At 36.4% G+C, this 20,169-nt stretch overlaps 2 protein-coding genes and 1 long non-coding RNA gene across 3 annotated transcripts; 1 reads left to right on the top strand and 2 right to left on the bottom strand.

Moving 5' to 3' along the window:
* Nucleotides 1-889: 889 nt before the first annotated feature.
* On the bottom strand, nt 890-1,904 carry LOC113697967 (cysteine proteinase RD21A-like). Its single transcript, XM_072056855.1, has 4 exons — nt 1,893-1,904; nt 1,653-1,763; nt 1,302-1,472; nt 890-1,075 (listed from the first exon to the last, which is right to left on the bottom strand). The coding sequence occupies exons 1-4, from the start codon at nt 1,902-1,904 to the stop codon at nt 890-892; spliced, it is 480 nt and encodes a 159-aa protein (XP_071912956.1).
* Nucleotides 1,905-2,792: 888 nt separating this feature from the next.
* LOC113699291 (uncharacterized) lies at nt 2,793-8,968 on the top strand. Its single transcript, XR_003450395.2, has 2 exons — nt 2,793-3,055; nt 3,460-8,968. It is a non-coding gene; the product is annotated as an uncharacterized lncRNA (long non-coding RNA).
* On the bottom strand, nt 3,764-8,422 carry LOC113699290 (beta-1,4-xylosyltransferase IRX14-like). The gene is made up of 3 exons (XM_027219544.2): nt 7,662-8,422; nt 6,993-7,550; nt 3,764-4,356 (listed from the first exon to the last, which is right to left on the bottom strand). Exons 1-3 carry the CDS (start codon nt 8,420-8,422, stop codon nt 4,125-4,127), a joined length of 1,551 nt encoding a protein of 516 aa, XP_027075345.1. The 3' UTR covers nt 3,764-4,124.
* Nucleotides 8,969-20,169: the final 11,201 nt, after the last annotated feature.

The following is a 20,169-nucleotide window of genomic DNA, read 5'->3' as shown; positions in this document are numbered from 1 at the left end:
TTCTGGACTATTATTCTGTGTGTATTTTAGCCCTACCTAATTTTCTTTTTTCAGTGAAAATTAAACATGGGGAATGAATTGAGGTGGGTTGAAAGTGCAAAATATTTGCTGTTAATTCATGTCTGCTGGAGAGAGCAAAATATGAGGTGACATGACACCAGCTGGACATGGAAAATATATGCACGGTGGTCCACCCTACCTACTAATTCAGTCTAATTGTTGAAGCTGTAGAAGCTAGTCGTGCACGCTTCATCCCTACAACTAAAGCATGAAAGCCCCACAAGCAAATTGGATGCATTCTTCTTAATTAGTTACTGCGCCACCGCGATTTAAAACATCTTCCAGTTGCTTCTCAGAAATAAGGAGTTTAAAAAGCTCATACCTCCGCTGAAAGAATAGAATAAAGAGAGAACCAAAAAAGCTCTAGTATTAAGATTGTCAAAAATTGTTTCATGATTTGAAATGAAGTTGAATTGTTGATCGCCATCGCCGCGTTTGAGTAACTAATGGGGAGTAACACAAGCAAGAAGGGAGATAGCTTTAAGCGTCCGCTCAAAGCAATGCGAAGCTAACACGCTAACGTCAGGTTGCTTCCCAGTTCAGTTCACACGCTCATTGTCCAAATCAATATCCCTCACAAACCTTTCCTCATTATCTAGCTAGATATAAACCAAGATAGAAAAGGGTGATAGAAATTAATGTTGGTAATCCAACAAGGCATTTCAAGACGCTGGCTGGACAGACGATATTTGCAGGCTTGCAGCTTGTGCTTTTTTGTTTCTTCAGTTGGGTGAGAGCAGTAAAAAGAAGATGATTGAATGCTGCTTCTTCCCCCCTTCGGCATTTTGTTCCATATTCTCTTCTCGACTTGCTTGCATTTCCACCATCTTTAGTCGGGTATGGAAACTGCATTGTAATTCCACACTTGCTCGTGTAGCTCCCAATCAATCACATTGCGCACCAGCCTAAAGTATCCGTCTTTCTCCCCACATGAGTTCCTCACCACGCAATGATCCTTACCATTTTCTGACCCGTACCCGACCAATGGTTTAATGCATGCGCCAGTAAATATGCCCTGTGAAAATTTTACCAAGTTAGAGTTAGATGCAGTGAGAGATCAGTACACCTGAATGCTCATCCAACTTTTGGCAACAAATACTTTTACACTGATTGACGACATAAATTCAGTTAGTATCCCATTTGATTATTCGATAGATCAAATATTTGCTCCACCAAAAATGTTTAGCAAGAAGATTCATAAACCCTTCATTCATTTTACTACATATATACCTCATTTCTACCGCAACAAAAGGAAGGGTGTAGCTGCTAACTGACACGTAAAGTTGGAATGCTCTGCCAGAAGCTTCAATTGCAACACTAACAGGTTGGTGTGCCATTGCCTTTTGCAGCGCTTTCTCACTGTAAGGTGGTACATCTTCATACCCATCTATGCGTACAACTCTGGCATTCTTCTGCAACAATTCGACATATAACAATGATATATTAAGCACAAAAGAAAAATGTGTTTTAAATTTCAAAGATGCATAAATGAACAAAAGGGGGCCGGGGGGGGGGGGGGGTAAATGAAACGTTACGAACACGAGAGGGGTCACAAATCCCGTTAAGTCCCTCGTATGGGTAGTCATCTTCACCATTGGCGATAAAGAAATCGAAGGCATGGTCCCTAATGCTCCATTGCAGCAGAGGTTATAGGTTCTTGTTCCACTGCAGCTATGGTCGACTCGAGAAGGCCCAGCAGCTTCCTGTTTAACAACACAAGCAAGGCCAGTTAATGCTAATTTCTCTCATACGTCCAATGGGCCATTTGTCCTTCGTCATTTCACTCTCGGAACACCTTATGCCCACTGATTCCGTACTAATTCAAAACCTACCGGTGCATCCATCAAGCATCAGTGGGCCAAAATCAACTTTATCCATACAATTTTTTTTTTGTTTGGAATCGACTTTCTTTATTTCTGGTAATTATCATAAATTGAAAGGGAAAGAAGAATAAACATATGCTGCATCAATCCTTTGGTGAGAAAGCCATTAAAAATGCTTTCCGTCCAAGATCATGTACTCTTTTTCTTTTCATTTATCCTTTGGTGAGAAAACCATTACCAACCTTCTTGAATTATTGATTAGTCTTAACTGCATGGGACGCGAGTGGGTACATCTTAACGAATCATATGTCACCATGTTTTAATGGGTTTGGCCATGATCACCATCTTGACGGATCAGGGTGTGTTATGGGGATTTTTTTTTGTTAAAAAGTGACTCATCATTGTCAACTGAATCAACTTGTACGAGGAGCCTTTCTTTATTACTAATTAACGTATGGCCATTACTTGGATTAATAAACAACAACATGCAACAGGGCCAGCTGCCAAAGATTTCTTGGGAAGTGGCTTGATTGATCTCTAGATGTTAGTGCCATGTTACCTGCGTTGCAGGTCACCTGCAGGCAGCACTGATTTTCTTTTTCTTTTTTTTTTTTTTGATGGCCGCCGAGACTTTACCTGGTTTCATTTGAATCGGTCGCCCATTTTTAGCACAAATTTTACTGATATTGCATTATGTGGTTATTTAATTAAGCACAATGTAGAGGGAGAAATCCTCTGTGAACACGTGTCAGAAGCTTTGTTCGGACTCCACTCCAAGCCCGAACTAAGCGGAGCTGGCTGTCGTAGTTGGAAACGGTCAAGTTTTCGGGATAAGACTAAAGTCATAATTCAAAAAAGGACTCTACTTCTAATAACCTAATAGGACTTATACTCGTAGATGAGATAACTACTAAGAGTAAACGGATAACTTTGGACTCCCCCATGATTATTCAGGGGAGGCTTTATAAATAGTGGACGGACAGATTAGAAAGAGATACAAAAAATACAATACATTCACTCTCCTCTTTTCTATTATTTTCAAGCTAACTTGAGGTCTATTCCATTATTCTCAAGCAAACTTGAGCGTCGGAGTTACAATTCCATTATTCTCAAACTGACTTGAATGTCGGAGTTACAACGAGGAGATAGTCTCAATGTTCGCCACATTGCAGGTTAGTTCAATTGCTTTTATTCGGATCATGCTCTTGACAGATTCTTCACACAATTATCTTATAAATACAGCAAGAGAATCTCGAATTGTGACACCATCATAAACGTTTTTTTTCCCCGGGGGAGGGGGATGGAGGGGTTGAACTGGCTTTTAAATTGTAAAAATGCATTAGGTTTACCTCCATAATCAATCCAAGAGATTCAAATTTAATTTGCATGCGACATGCATACATACCCGGACTGATGCTAGTAGTGCAACAAAATTTGTTGTGGCAAGAGTAATTCAATTATGTTATCACTGGAAACAACGGCCAAATGCTAAGAGCAAAAAGGGGATCTTGAGCAAATTGATCAATTGTTGCAGTTAGACACTAAGGTTTGTTTTATTTTCACATGGCTACTTCAGCAGTGGAACGGAAAAATTTTGAATCTGGAGAATAGTTCATCATCAACCAGTGGCAGATGACTACGATCTGAATCAAGAAGGCCGAAGTGCATACCTCCGTGGGACTGCTAACTCTTAAGACTTTCCATTTTTTTTCCGGGGACATGTCACTCTAGCATATATGGGGAAAAAGATGAAGATGGAGACTTAAATAATTTCTTTGATGGCTGACCAGGTCAGGTGGCTCTGAGTTCATTCACAGATCATGCTATTGGTCTCAAAGCATTACAAGCAAAAACCGTAACTGGTTTTGCCAAGGGGAAACTAATACAAAATCTATGAGAACTTCTATTCGAAGAATTCCTTAAGAACTAGTATAACGTTGAGTACAAGCTTTCTGCCAACCATGCAACAGAACAGGGTGGCATATCACCGTCACTAGATTCACGGTATTAATCACCAGGGAAAAAAAAAAGAAATTGGAAGAAATCGCAAATTGAAAAGAATCTCAAAATTAGAAAAAGAAAATGTTTGTATAAACAGTGCAGTGCGACAGATGCCATCTTGTATTTACTCCATGAGACATCGTCTCTGTATCCAACCTTTTGATCTTTGAGCCCTCTTTGCTCTGCAGAATTCACACAATGGTATGTATATTAGATTTTTAAGGCCGGTATTAAGACATCCTAGTTCTCTCCAGCATGCCTTGTAGAAACACGCTCGTCTATGGTTCTAATTGCGTGCTTCCGTTTGCTTCTTCGTTTTCGGGGTGAGTGGGTTTTTGTTGCTTGCTTCTCTGCAATCTCTTGGAGAACAACCGCCTTTTCACCCGCTGGGAGTGGGAGTTCAGGAGGAGCATCTGGCCACGGTGTGCGTTTTGCTGGGACCGTAACGTCCAAGGGAGGGTTAATCACCCATCTGAATCCAAAAATCAGGACTAGTCAGAATATGTTGGAAAGATATGAACAGACTTCATGGATGTGTCCTGGAGAAAGTGACTCAGTGGCCATTCCATAAACTAGTAGACATGTTCAATGCAATCAAAAACAGATTAGGTCCCATGTTCATTATCAAACAGTCTGGAGCAGCAGCTAGGAAAATTTTTAATACTAAGATGGTGTGTGCGTGCGCATGCAAGAGATAGAGTGAGAGATGAATAAGCCTTTATGATCCATTATTAGAAGGGTTGAGAAACAAAAGATTCTACAAAGGCCTCATATCACGAGCAAGGCCAACCCTCCTGCCAACGTGTTAGAAAGACTTCCACCAGAGGAGAGAGTGGAAGGATTGACCTCACAAACAAAGCAAGAAATTTCTGTTGTAATAGTGAGATAACCAAGGTGTGTGTTCATCTCTCTCTACTTCTCCCTCCCAAACAGCAAAAGAACTATAGAAGTCATTAGCTAGGTCCAGGATTCCAATCCTTCTCTTTACATTCCCCTGCTTCCTTAAGTAGACAGTCCCCAGAGGACCACAAATTAAGCATATGTACACCATAACTTAAAAAGTGTGCTCCTATAGGATGTATAACTGCTAAAAATAATGTTAAGATAAAAGAGAATGGAAAATAAAAATAAAAAGCTAAACAAGTGTCCCAAGGAACAGAAAACAATAAACTACTATACAACGACATTCAAAAAGAATGAAATCTTTTAATCCAAGATAAGTTATCAGAAGGATAACCAAAATGCCAATATTCAGCCAGAAATGTTCCGTTTGAGATATGACGACTTTTCTGCCTCCTAAGAAGTTATAGCAAATTTTTCCTTTAATCTCAGAAACGTGTACAATACATTGGAATAGATGCAGTTTTCCACATGTATGCCAACTAAACCTTCAACCTCTTTCTATTTGATTTACTCATTTTGTCTCTCCCTATGATTTGTAAGTTCTAATCTTATGAAGTAAGCCTAGAAATGATGGTAAGGATGTCCATGCAATGACCTGAGAATGGACTCTTGTATTCAAGGGCATAGATTTTACATGCACAACCCTCCTTCGACTCCACAGTTTGGTGAACCTCTTGCATTTGGCCTATTCTCTATATTCAAAAATTTACCTTTTCTGAAATCCCTTTTCTAATTTAAAGACAAGTACCAAATGTACTACAAATACGTGAGCTGAGTTCTACCACCTACAAATCAGGAAGAGGAAAAATATAAGAACGTTTATATGATCTTAAATACGAATTTTTTTTATTAAAATATTCTTGCAAAGTTCTGCTTTATATGTGTAAAAGTTTGGTGGATGCTTGCAGTCATTCTTCTCCTTCAGCTCGATACAAGCAAATCAATCCTTTAGGCCATAAAAAAACAAAACAAAACTAGGAAGGAGACTGGTGCTCTCAGGAGAGCTGTACTTAAGACAGCTTTGCTGTAAGTTTTTCTATTCATTTGAGATAAGAGTGGCTTGACAACTAAAACTGCAGCCAGTTATCAGTTTTTATTTGTAGACCTGATCAATGAGCGTTATGGTAAGTTCAGCTGAGGAAACTAATCAGACAGCACCAATCATTATTTATTTGAAGTATAATTAGTACATAATGGACATGAAGATGATGAATCCTAAAAGAAATTAAAAAAAATAAATAAAGAGGATGATGAATCCAATAGACATGAAGGTGATGGAATGGTGAGGTTAGCATGAGCTTAGTGGGTCTTAATAGAACATAGTTCAAAATAACAGTATTGTAATATTCAGAAAGAGAGGGGTATGCTATCCAGAAAGAGAAATGAGGAAACTAAGATGGGCCAATGAAGCAATCAATAGCAACTAGAATTGCCCCAAACAGCTGGAGAAAGGAGGAAGAAGGAGATGACAGGTTCAACATAAGTATAAGCCCAGGTGCGCACATGTGAGAGAAAGAGAGAGAGAGAGCGAGCGCCTGCGTATGAGGCTGACATCAGGGAGTAGTAAAAGAAAAGTTTGCAAGTTCTTGAGAGAGCTACTAGATAAATTTTCAGAAAGGAAATGTCCAGTTGAATATATTGGAAACCAGCAATAAATATTATCAATTCCATACATGATGCTCCTAGACAGGGATGGATAACAAATACACGAAAAGAAAAACAAGAGCTGTTTCATTTAATATTTTTTCATCGACTCTCATCAGGATAAGTTTAAAGAACTGCTGGTTCAGGTACTATCTTTATCTGTCTCTTCTGCTTTTGTTTAGAAAAGAGACAACTAAACAGAAAAAGGCATAAATTACTTGGAGTCATTTCATCGCTATTTGGAATAAAAACTCCTTGTCCTTGAGGAACCAACCACTGTTTTCACAGTTCATGTGAGAGCTACTAGATAAACTGTGGATATGATGTCACAGTATCCTATCTCATCATTTCTCAGCACTAATAATCATACAATAACCACAGGAGATTCCTTAAGCTGATTCAACCTTTATGAAATGAGTAAACAACTCTCAATCAACAATGAATTCGTAGTGACGATCAAACAAATATAAGCACAAAGCTGAGAGATATGGACACCACATGAATAATGTAAGAGAATAGTCTGTGAAAGTGTTTTAATAAAAATGACGATTGTAGACTAACCCGGCAGGGAATTTGCTGTCTGCCCGTGCTTCAACTCGAAGCCACCAGATCATGACTTTACGCCCACAACTCCCAAGAGGCTCCACCACAGAAGCATCCTTAACAAAGGACAGCGGACTCTCAACATCTTCTTCATCTGCAGCTACCTCGTCCAGATCCCTCACCCATTCTGGCTTATCTTCTGCATCCCTCCAGACTAATCTAGAATTCAATACAAACCCAGCCCACTCCATCTTCCTGGGCAGCACAATTGCCCTATCACCAACATACCTCGCACTCCTCTCCATAAACGTAGCCGAATTGAAAGTCTGCCAACCCACCAAATGATTCGACGAATTGCAAGCTGGACCCTGAACTGGCAATCCTGAATTTTTTTCCTCTTCCTTCTGTGCCACTGCCGTTTCATCCTCACCATCACCACCCGAATGAGCAAGGATTCCAACAGAAACAGCCCCAAACTGATTCACATTTTGGATCTCATCAAAAAGTTCCATACTATGCATATTACTATCATCAGCAAATATCACTATTCCATCTAGTTTCTTCTCTCTCACCAATCTGTTAAGTGTGAAAAACACTTAGAGTGCATCAAATTCAATACTAGTATGCATTTAACACAAAATTCAACAAAAACCGAAACCAAAACCAAACGTCAAAAACTCTGTATACCTCAAAGCATGTAGGCGCATCTTCGCCTCCAATTTGTGCCGATCCTCCCAAAGAATCGGCATTTTCTTGCCGTATTCAACATGGATAGTTGTAAGGCCAGACTTAGCAAGCAGCGAAGCAGTCTCATTGGTGACCGCACCGGCCTCGACAACGATCCAGACGAGATCATAGGGCACGTTCATCAAGGAATGCATCACTCCAGTAAGATGCAGCGTCTGGAAAGTCCGAACGTAAGTTGGAGTGATAGCAATCACAGCCCTAGGGTTCTTAACCCCGTATTGCATCCTCTGCTCCCTTTGCACCCTCTCAATTAACCGGTGCGCCATCATCACCTCCGCCGGATTCGGATGCGGCCACGGCCTAATCAATATCCCGTGTCGCCCAACCACCACCCGACTACTACTCGTCCCTGAAGCCGCCGTCGTCGTGAAATTCATAGCCGGAAGCGAAGTGGAAGTAGAAGTAACAGCTCCTAAAGTAGACTGGAAAGCTAGGGGTTCAGACGGGTTACCGAACGAGGACGTGGAGTACAAATTAGTACTAGTCATGGTATTGGAAGTATTGGAAAAGAGAAGGAAGAAAACTAAACGAGAAAATCTGAAGCCCAAAACAAGACTAATTAAACAGCAAAGACCATGAAGAACCAGCCAGAAAATCGTAACTGGAGATTTGATTGCCCCATCCATTGACGAATCTAAAGGCGAGGATCCTCTGAAGCTATTGCTCCGGCGACTCTGCTGCTGCAACGCCGTTAACTTCATTTCTTGTTTGCCGTTAAGTTCCTCCCTCCCTTTTCCTTCTACAGAGAGAGAGAGAGAGACAAGAAACGGAGAAATGGGTTTGTTAGTTTGAGCTCAAGTTTGAGTAGGTGGTGATAAGTTGGGGGTTTGATAGGGGGACAGACTGGTGAGTGCGGTTGAAGGAAAAGGATGGGGTGGGAGTTGGGTGGGAGATATCTTCGAGTTAAAGAATGAATTCAAAAGAATTGAATGGGTTGCTTAGTTTGGTAGTATTGTTTCCTTTTTCCTGGTTAACAATTTCGGGCTTGAAACGGAAATGGGATGAGCGGAAAAGGGAAGAAGGGAGGGACGGAGACGGAAGAGATTAGCTGTAAATTCTTCGGACATGGAAGCAAAAGCTGGAGCAAATCTAGGGGTCTTTCACTATTGTAATTGATGGGGGTAATTCGGGGATTATGATTGGCTTCTGTGGGTTAATTTTCCTTCCCCACCCTTCCGGCTGTTTGTTTAATCTTCAACTTGCCCCTTTCTTTCCAAGTGTTATGCAATTTTACCCCTTCTTCTTGATGATCTTGAATAACTGTTCGAGTCTTGAGTAACTCAAATTACTCTAAAAGGACAACGATTTACCACCATTTTCCATGTTTTTTTGAACTTTTCTTATCATAATAAGGGGATTTAGATATTCCAACTTAAGTTTCCATACTAAATTTTTCCATTGATAAAAAAGTGCCTGTCTGACAAAAATTACATCATCAGAATTCAAAGTTCATAATATATAAAAGCATTTTGGCAAGAAAAGCTGTTAAAAAAGCAAGAATAACAACATTTTTTAGAAATATATAAGAAATAGAGGCTTTTTGTTAGTACCACTTTCTTTATAAGGCTTATTGTTCAATCTTGAATTTGTGTAATAATTAAGGTTAAGACCCTAAAACTTATAAGTTTTGGTTCAAATCTCCCTTCCTCCTCTGCACTTTTTAAATCTCACATTCCGGAAAAATCTTAGATTTGTATGATCATTGATTCAATGAAATTACAGAAATTCTCAATGTTTTAATCATTGCATATTTTTCCCTTTATGTCTTAGTGTATATCTTTTAAATTTTGAGAACTTCAAACTTAAAAACAATACTAACATTTAACAACATTGCATCCTTGCTAACATTTAACATTTACTAACATTTAACAGAAAATATGTTTTCACCATAATTATAGAGAAGCAAACAAATGTGCAGACATCCTTGCCAACTGGGGAAGAAGCAACACTCAAGATTTCATTTTTTTTGAATTATATCCCAATTTTGTACTTCCCTTACTTTTGCAAGACTTAAAGGGGGTTACCACCCCGCGAAGTCAGGACTGTACCTTAATTTGCACTCCGTTGACTTGACTTTATTTTAATGCATTTTTATTTACCAAAAAAAAACAACAACATTGCATCGCTCCATTCAAAAAACAATTTTCCATCACTGAAACTGTATGGTGAGAAACTGATGTTAGATTATTACGCTGCTAAAAATTAACCAAGACCGTTAGTGAAGGTAAATTTGCAAAATATCAAACCTTATTAGGGGGCCAAATGGATATTGACTTAAGGAGGATAAAGATAAACAGAAATTTGGCTGTGACCGAAAATGGGTGGGGAGTGGAGTGAGTCAATGAGCGAGGCGGTTTGAGTAGAAAGTATGATGACTCATTAAGTAATAATGACGTCCAATTAGAAGTAGATCAACGGTCAATGAGGGAGGTGGGACGTCAGATTCCGACCCGTAAAAACAGAGCATGCATCAGCAGGACATTAGTTGATTGTTCGATGACAAGGAAATAATTAGACATGAGGGGTACTGGATTGTGCGAGTCTTATTCAAAATTACACCAAACAAAGCCATTTTTTGAATGATTTACAGAAAAAACACTTTGACGTTGTACTTGTACCCCTGAAAAAAAAAAAGTCTGAAGTACCTTTTGTTTAATTCACTTTACCTCATATGATTTTTTTACAAAAAATAATTTTACATTAAATTCATTTTTCAATCACCCTTTTACCTCATATACATTAAATTATTACAATACATTTTTTTTTTATAAAAACTCCTAAAAATAACAATTCAAGCTGGGTCTTAACAAATGATTTGTTGATGTTTGTAGCTTAAATCATGGTGTTTGGGTTGTAATTTGCTATCAAAAAATATTTACAATTTCTGTTAACACATTTTTAATCATTTTTTTTATTTTACATACGTTAAATCACTACAATATATTTTTCTATAAAAAAAGTTTCACAAAATAGCAATCCAAACGAGAGCGTTCATGTAAATGTTTTTAGATTTGATTGTTTTCTTATGGCTTGGGATTATGATTTGGCATATATGACCATGAGTGAAACTCCTGAAGTCCTTCCATATTTACTTCCTTTCTTTTTCTTTTTTTTTTTGTTAGTATCGTTGATTGCTTGATTTCAGTTGTCTCCCAAGTCTTAGAAGGTCACCATCCAAATGTCATTTGATCATATTCGGAAATCTAGTTGTTTTGTTCGATAGTTAATGTAGGATCTTGAGTACTTCCCGACTGGGATCATTTTTCGCTTAGGACATGGGAGGGAAAAAGGTACTAATGATTTGATGTATGTGAGGGAAAAAGGTAATAGAAAAATATGATTACGAAAAACGATGTAATTTTTTGATGAAAAACAGCAATCCAAAAAAGGCTCACTTCAAGAATAAATTTGACTCGGATACATGGACAAAAAGTTTGTCTTTTTTCGACTCTGCCTTTCAAATGGGGCACACTGCACAGGCAAATGGAAACTTTGGGTCTATAAAATAATTTGTTACTTCTTATATATTTAAGTCGGAGTCTTCAATTAAAAATAAAATAATGTTATAAAACTAATAAAATGAAGATACTACAATAGGAACTGAAGAAGTATTAGAGAAAGAAATAGAGAAATGGAGAGTGATATTCTTGTATTCCAACTAATACAAAAGTCCTTCCAAATGGTGTCAATGTACCTCTATATATAGGTACTACAAGATTAAAGCAACATTAATCCTATTAAACACCCACTATTACAAGAATATGAAAAAACTTATGAAACGGTTTCTCCACTACATGAATAGATTTATGGATTGTAACTGCTATATATAATATAGCTATAAATCATGGATTAATTCTCTTGGGAATACAAACGGACATCCATACTTTTAATTATTTCATAACACTCCCCCTTGGATGTCCATTACACAAAGAATATGCCTCGTTAAAACTTTACCAGGGAAAAATCCATCGGGACAAAAACCCTAGTGAAGGAAAAAGAGTACACTATTCTTGTGTATTAATTTCTCCCCCTGATGCAAACATTATTTGAGATCTTTTAATCGTCGCATTCCAATATTCTTCGCCAATTGCACTGAGATATGGTACTTCAGGACCAAGTATCTCTTCATCTTCCTCTTGCGATCTAAAAGGATTCTTTTTAGGATCTAATGATCTGACGACCATTGGAGTACTTAATATATGTGCCTTGTCCATATAAAACCGCTTTAACCTTCCGGGTATAAGTAGTTTGGTGGACAAAAATTTCACTTTTCAAATGCTTAATTTGTAAATCAATGCAGAATTTTGTTTTTCCAAAATCGTTGATCTCAAATTATTTATTCAAATATATTCAACACTATTTTGAATCTTTTCAGGAATTCCAATCAAATTTAGATCATCAACATATACAGCAATTATCACAAAATTTGATCCACTTTTCTTGATAAAAACACATGGACATATTGGATCATTGGTATAACCTTCTTTGGTCAGACATTCATTGAAGCGGTTATACCACATGTGTCCAAATTGTTTGAACCCATACAGAGACCTTTGTAATTTAATAGAATAAGTATTTTTAAGATTTGATTTGCATGCTTTAGCCATATTGAATCCTTCGGGGATTCTCATATAAATATTATTTTCAAAATTTTCATATAAATATGCAGTAACGACGTCCATTAGACGCATATCTAATTTTTCATGTACTGCAAAACTCACAAGATATCTAAATGTGATAGCATCCACTACAGGTGAATACGTTTCATCATAATCAAATTCAGGCTTTCGTGAAAATCCTTGAGCTACTACCTTTACGCCTTTAGGTGTTTGGACTATAAGTCCGAAAACTTTTCTTTTAATCAATAAATCCAATTTAGATTGAATCACATCTTTCCACTTTGAACAATCATTTCTATACCGACATTCATCAACCGATATAGATTCATGATCCTCATCAACTTCTATAATATCAAGTGCTACATTTCATTAGATTTCAATTAAATTTTCTATGATTTCATTCTCTTCAGGAGTTGGCTCTTCAGGAGCGACCTCATCAAGAGGTTGAATTTTGTCATGACATTTATTTAATTTTCGGAGATATTTGAAATCAATTTATACCTTATTTAGGTAAGTCGGCCTTAAATTTATTTGTAGCACTTGTGCATGTCCTTCAGGGACATTAATTTTAATCATAATATTTCCTGCAGGAATAGTTGATTTAATGACGCTTCTGGAGTCGATAAATATAACTTTCTACAAATGAAGAATTTCTTGAATTTGTAGTTCATATTATTTTGTATGAGAATCGAGAAAATCTAATTTTTCAGATGATTTCCTTTCGATTGATTTTTTCCTCCCCCTAATATTAGGAATCATAATTCATCAGAATAAATAAATCATTCAATAGATCACCCATCAATATTTTACGATATTTAATCGTGAAAGGTGATTCATTCCCAACATAAATTTTAAATTTCTTTTAGAGCCATATATAATATAAATAGAGGGAATGTATAAATATTTGTCGGCTCTCAAATATTTTCACTTTTGTCAAATCATATATCCGATGGGATCAGTAAACTTCTGGTTTACTGCAGGTGATGATTATAAATCAAATGAGAATGAAGACAACTATATCGATAGCTATTTCTCTCTCGAATGGTTATTATGATATAATCAACCTTTATCTCACTTGATTTCTAAACATGATCTCTATTATTGTCTCATTTAATATCTCAATTTGATATCCGTTTCGATGGATATTCAAATTCAATAAATTTTTCGAGACATGGTAAAAAGTAGTGTTTCATTTATCATAAACTTTTCTCCTACAGGAAGAAATATATTAGTGGCTCTTCTGGATCTTTCAATCACTTAAGCACTACCATTGATTGTGTTTGTCTCTTTTGTTGGAAAATAGTGTATATAGTAGCATTTATTAATGAGACACATATCATTGTCACCATAATTCTTATAGGAGAAATATCATCACCATAATCCTTTGATCCCAAATATTTAACATCCATTTCTTCTTCAGGAAGAAAAGTTAATTAAATCAATTATCATAAATTAAATCAATCATCATACACCTTTGGGGTGTTTAAAGAAATTTGCCATGTGAAAATATTATTATAATTTTGATTCGTCAAATATACTTCGGGACATTTGTCTTTAGAACCCTTATTTTCTTGTCCTTATCATTATTATCCCACTTCAAGTGGTAACTTTTTCTCTTGTCATGGTAAAATACATATTTACCAAAATCATAGTCATGGCAACAACCATAACTAATAAATTGAAATTTAGTCGCATTCACTTCTGGGAATGGATTAGAATTAGCATGCAATAAGTACAAAATACTTCTCAAATTTTCTCTCAATATTGCTACTACATGAGCATATTAGAGGAATCAATTGTGAAGAATATCATTTTCAATAAATCTTATGAGTAAAATTTTCTCGACACAATTTCAACTGAGAAGTAATTCTAAAAATTGCAGAATTATGTTCTTGTAGCCATACGTAAATTTATCATACCAGGCTTTTGAAATAATGACCATCTTCTAGTGGCCAAATATTTTCGTTAAAGAACGACTATATTCAGGTGATCGAATCTTTTTCTTTAAATATTTCAAAGGACAAATAGATCTTCAAATATAATTGATGTCGCGCCCCATTTTTTGATAAGAAAAATAAATTGTTTGAGAAAGATGTTTTTGATTCAATTTTGATTGGAAAATGATTTTTGTGAGTTGAAAAAGATATGGGTCTAATATGGGACTTGAAAAAGCGACGATTTGACCCAAAAAATAGTTTTAAAAAGGGTTTTGAAATGAAAAGTTTGGAGTCGCCACTTGGTAATGATTTAAGGTGTACCAAGTCACCTAAAAAAATGAGTTTTAAAGTCAAGTAATAATAAACCCTTTTTAAAACGACTCCTAGTCTACGTAAAACAAAGAAAAAGGTTCGGGAGTCACGTTTGACAAAGGGGAAGGCAAGGATAGACTCCAAGGCACCCCTTTGACCTAGCCAAGGCTAGTTGCGTGACTTAACCCTAACTTTCCTAACTTTCTACCCAGGGTATGTATTGCATGTTGGATTATGCCTATATGAATGCAAAAACGAAAAAATGCAATCCTAAATTCTACGATGTCTCTCGTGAGGTTTTTGGTCCCAAACCACATGAATTGTAGCGGCCAATAAAGGGAAACCTCATAGAGGTCGATTGATGCAAATGGTGACTCAAGTGCAAGTGTGCAAGTGTATAAAGGGTTCATGTATGAAATGGTGTAAAAACAAAGTGTTTGTGTGCGCATGTGTAAAGAAAGTTCACGTGTGAATTTGGATGAAAAATCAAGGTATTAGTGTGTGAGTGTGTAAAGAAAGTGCACGTGTGAATTTGGATGAAAAATCAAAGTATTAGTGTGTGCAAATGAATGAAGATAGAATAGTACATATATAAGTGAAACTTGAATTTCATTTGTGAAGTAAAGTAAATAAATGATAAGGAGGTAGTGAAAAAACATATGGATTTGATAAATGTGAGAGAAATGTGATTAAAAGAGTATGGAAGTGATAAAAATGAAAGTATGACCCTAGGGGAATGCAACAAGTCGGGTACGGGGGTGACGCCTAATTTTCGACTTTGATTTTCCCTCGGATTAGAAGGTAAAACTAGCGTGCTAAGGCTATCGAGTAGCCACACTCGCTCGTTTCCCTTATCAAGAGGGGATTTTCACGCAAATGAACCCTAACTAGCATGAGATGCAAAACCTAAAATGAGAGGAAAAGGTGTTTGAGGATCATGCCAAATGATAAAACTAAGGAAAATGCGTGATATGTGGTGAACAAGCAAATGATGTACTATCGAGGGAAAATCCCTAAGGGTCTAGCATTGGACTAGCCCATCCTATGAATTCCGACTAGCGTTGGACTAGTGGAAACGATAAAAGAAGCCACAACTAGCGTTGGACTAGTGTGGTGACGTACATTCATCCATTCCATTCATCTATACTACAAAAAGCGAGTAGACATGCGAATCACTTATAAACACGTAGCACATAACACTTAGCATGCTTGACTAGATGCAAAATCCTAATAAAGCATTTAACATATAACACATAGGCATGCAACCATTACATTTGCTAACTAAAACAAAAGGGAAAGGGAAAATGGACCAAATTACTTGCTACGCCCTATCTATTACAAGCCAAGAGGTGTACACATACCCCATTAATAAAAATCAAAAGTAAATGAAATAACTGAAAGGAAATAAAGAGAGGATAGGAAAGCAAGTAGACATGCAAATTTCAATTAGCACGTTGGACCACATAGGAGAGATAAACAAAGATAAAAGAAATTATACCTTCCCCTAATGGCAAGCAAATGAAGGAAAATGGCTTCAAAACAATAAAGGGGTCAAGGCATCAATTTAAAAGTAAAGTATGAGCAAAAACATCAAAAACCTCCTAATGGCAACTTGAATGAGCTCAAAAAATACTTAAAGACCACGAAAACGGAATCACCCGTTCAATTTCCAAATATAGCATCTACTAAAGACCCAAAACAAGCATTACTCAAACATTCAAGTCCAAATAAATCGTTTAAGCACTTCAAAGATTTCAAAAATAAAGAAAGAGCCAAACAATGATTGAAGTTGCAATGATTTTAGGACTTAATTACAAGATACTAAAACATGCTTGAGCTATTGTGGCACAAAGAGAAACTTAGAGGGATCAAATTGATTAAATGTTCCAATGACTTGGGCCCTAGTGGCATAAAGATAGACTTGGGGGTCAAAGTGCAATTTTTGGAAAACATTTTCATGCAAATGCATGCAAGCTACGAAGCAAGCTTCTGCAAAATCTAGCTACCATTCTTTCGGCCACTTTTGGGTTCATTTTAATGCCATTTTCCATTCAAATCAAGCTAATATATTTGTCTTTATCCCAACATCAAAACCTCAATTCCAAAAACAACAAAAACACGATAATCAACGTCCAACACAAAACAGGTTCCTTGAATGGGAGCATGCGGTTTTTCTGGAAAATTTCTGCTATTCTTTCCTTGAACAGCAATGCATCAGTTTTTTAAGACACGCACAAACCATCTAAAAATGATGAAATGTGCGCTGCATATTGAAGAAAAAGAAAACAGCAACTAGTGGACAATCACAGCATCCAAAATATACGTTTGTATCTACTTCACTACAAATACAACCATAAAAAAAACAGCAAGAGCTACGTGAGGACTTGCGGCAAACCGAAATTCATTTTCCAGCCAGCATTCAAACACGATTTAAGCATTTCAGCCCCCAAACATGCAACTGAACTCTACTTCAAAGCATGACTCTATCTCATGGCATGCATGCACATGGTATTCCAATCTCATGGCAAACAAATCATACACTTCAACAATGCAAAAATTCAGCCAACCGAAAGTGCAAGCCTGCTGTATTTTCATTTCATTTCACTTGCGGATTTCAGCTCCAAAAGACCATTTTGAGCGGAAAACAAGAAAAAAAAAAAAAAAACCTTTTCAATCACAGCTTTACTCTAAACAACACATACATACTTATCACAAGCCAAACATGCCAAAAAAAACTTGGAAGAAAGATATCATGCCAATCTGGAACAACATGCAAACATTTAAAAAAACAAAGGCTGCTGCAACTTTCTCCTATTCGCGGCTTGTGATTTCAACAAGAAATACCATCCCAACCTTCTAATATAACCGCCAAGAACATCAACTGAATCACCTAGCTTTATAAACAGAAATTTTAGGACAAAGATATGCAAGTAACCAATGCAGAAATGGAGACGCAGATCATCAACTGTGAACCAGCAAAACAGAAATGGAACCGCACATCAGAACAAAGGGAAGGGGTGAAACCGTAACATGCTATTTTAATAGGAAAAGCAACCCAATCCTCCACCATACATTGAACTCAGCGTAAAAGAAAAGAAACAGGTTATACACGTACAGAACTCGAACCAAGTAGACATAATCGCAAGCTCCAGTTGGAGCAACTGAACCAGACATCTTTATCGACTTATCATGGCCTCTAACAAGCTTAGCATCGCCATAAAAAGTGAACAGAGACTCAAAGTTTAGACCTTTATCACCATTTTTGGAAGCAAAGGAGACGTTGAAGTCAGCATAAACAATTTTAAAGTGCAAGAGGAGGAAAGCGATGGTTTTTCAAAAGAAAAATCATGCAACTGGGCTATTATTCAGGAATTTGCTGCACTCTCATTGGGCTTTCTCTAGATAATAATGAAAAAAAATCATGCTGATGCCAACGAAATATGATTCAAGAAAGCAGTAGCTACCTTCACTCTGAGTCTGATGAACCGTGAAGATGCTCGCTGAAGTTTGCTCCTTTCTTGCTTTTTGGTTTGACCAGAAAGCTCCAAGCTTTTGCCCAGTCGTGACTCTTCCTTCTGATTTCTGTCCAGCCCTCACTAGCCTAGCTCCTTCGTCTCTCCCAGATTCTCCTCTGCCGTCGTTCTCCCTTCTCTGGTCTCTCTCTTTTTCACTCCTTTCTGATGTAGCCGCCCATCCCTTCTCGGTTTTTCTTTCTTTAGCCGCTCCCCCGTAACCTTTCTCTTTAGTTCTAGCTTCCCTTTCCTATCTAGCTCTCCCTGTTTCTTTTCTGAATCCAACCCTTTCTTCTTCTTCCCGAAAACCTACGCCGCCTCTCTTTTCCTGGTTCCTTCTCTTTGCTTTTGCCGTCTCTCCCTCTTTCTCTCCCGTCTCCCTTTCGTAGTCCCTCTGTCTGCGGCTGTGTCTTCCTTTTGCTTATATATCAGAGCCCCCCAACCCTAAGAAACTCTGGTCCTTTTCCTGTATTTGCAGCTTCAGGGGCCGCTCCATTGTCCCTTTGCAAACTGCGCATATCCGCAGCTTTCATGCTGCGGCAACCCCCCCCTTTTTTTTTTTTTTTTTTCCAAAATAACAGAAATTGATAATAATAAAATGAATAATAACAATAATAGAAATAACAATAAAATGCAATCAAAACACAAATGCTTGTAACCTGAAATATTAATATTTTTGGAATTTTTCTTTTCTTAAAAAAAATAATTAAAACGTATCAAAAAGTAAATAAAACCTATTATACTAAAAAGCTCTTTTTTTTTTTTTTTTTAATTTTCAAACTTTTCATTTTTTCCTTTTTCAAAAATAGGCCAATATGCATTAAACCATTTTTCCCTTTTCTTTTTCCCCCCCTTTTTTCATTTTTCACTTTTCCTCCTTTTTTTCCTTTTTTCACTTTTTCCTCTCTTTCTCTAAAAATTCTACGCTAAAACTTACAAAAATACAAAAATAAAAACTACAAAACAACTAAAACTAAAAAGTGAATGAAACTAAAATAAAATAGCATAAACAATAATGAGCTAAAATGCCAACAAAGCATTCCAATTAATTCAAAATTTGGTGTCTACAATTGATTTTCTATAATAGCATTTCTAAAACTCAATGCATCAAAATATAAGTATTTATAACAAATAATTCTAAATATAAATAAGTAGAATTAAAAGGAGAAATATTACCTCAAAGATGTCAAACAGTATATATTTGTATTTAATGATTGCTCAAGTGTCTACAATTGATTTTCTATAATAGCATTTCTAAAACTCAATGCATCAAAATATAAGTATTTATAACAAATAATTCTAAATATAAATAAGTAGAATTAAAAGGAGAAATATTACCTCAAAGATGTCAAACAGTATATATTTGTATTTAATGATTGCTCAGCAATAGGCACTTGTATTTTTTTATCATTCAAATGTTAGCCATAAGAAATTGAAATAAATTTATGTGTAAAAAATTTACCTCAATAAGTAGACAGAAGTTGTCGAAAAAATACAGGTAGAATCTCTTGTTTCACTTTTACTCATGATAGAGGCTCCGTTTTCACCTTTTCCTCAAAAATAGAGACTCGTGCTGATAACGTGTTATAAAACTAATAAAATGAAGATACTACAATAGCAATTGAAGAAGTATTAGAGAAAGAAGTAGAGAAATGGTTAGTGATATTCTTGTATTCCAACTAATACAAAAGTCCTTCCAAAGGGTGTCAATGTACCTCTATATATAGGTACTACAAGATTAAAAGAACATTAATCCTATTAAATACCCACTATTACAAGAATATAAAGAAACTTATGAAACGGTTTCTCCACTACATGAATAGATTTATGGATTGTAACTTCTATACATAATATAGCCATAAATCATGAATTAATTCTCTTGAGAATACAAACGGACATCCATACTTTTAATTGTTTCATAACAAATAAAATATTTTAGTTTCGGTTTTTCCAACAGGCACCAGTGCAAGTGCCACGAGAATGCATAAACAACCAATGTAAGTGCTCTGTCTTAGCCACTGAGCCAAAGGTTAGTAGCTACTAAATAGGGATTAAATCACTCTTTAAA

This window comes from Coffea arabica, chromosome 7c (genome assembly GCF_036785885.1).
Source record: "Coffea arabica cultivar ET-39 chromosome 7c, Coffea Arabica ET-39 HiFi, whole genome shotgun sequence".
NCBI lineage: Eukaryota > Viridiplantae > Streptophyta > Magnoliopsida > Gentianales > Rubiaceae > Coffea > Coffea arabica.
This window is presented reverse-complemented; position numbering and strand designations above follow the sequence as displayed.

What these genes read in the sequence shown, in the direction of transcription:
- LOC113697967 (XM_072056855.1), bottom strand. An exon ending in CGATTTCTTTATCGCCAATG is followed by an intron (nt 1,473 to 1,652) that starts GTGAAGATGACT and finishes GAATTGTTGCAG; the next exon opens with AAGAATGCCAGAGTTGTACG. An exon ending in ACACCCTTCCTTTTGTTGCG is followed by an intron (nt 1,076 to 1,301) that starts GTAGAAATGAGG and finishes AAATTTTCACAG; the next exon opens with GGCATATTTACTGGCGCATG.
- LOC113699290 (XM_027219544.2), bottom strand. Translation starts at nt 8,422, where the DNA reads ATGAAGTTAACGGCGTTGCAGCAGCAGAGTCGCCGGAGCAATAGCTTC. An exon ending in ATGCGCCTACATGCTTTGAG is followed by an intron (nt 7,551 to 7,661) that starts GTATACAGAGTT and finishes CACACTTAACAG; the next exon opens with ATTGGTGAGAGAGAAGAAAC. An exon ending in GACAGCAAATTCCCTGCCGG is followed by an intron (nt 4,357 to 6,992) that starts GTTAGTCTACAA and finishes TTTTGGATTCAG; the next exon opens with ATGGGTGATTAACCCTCCCT.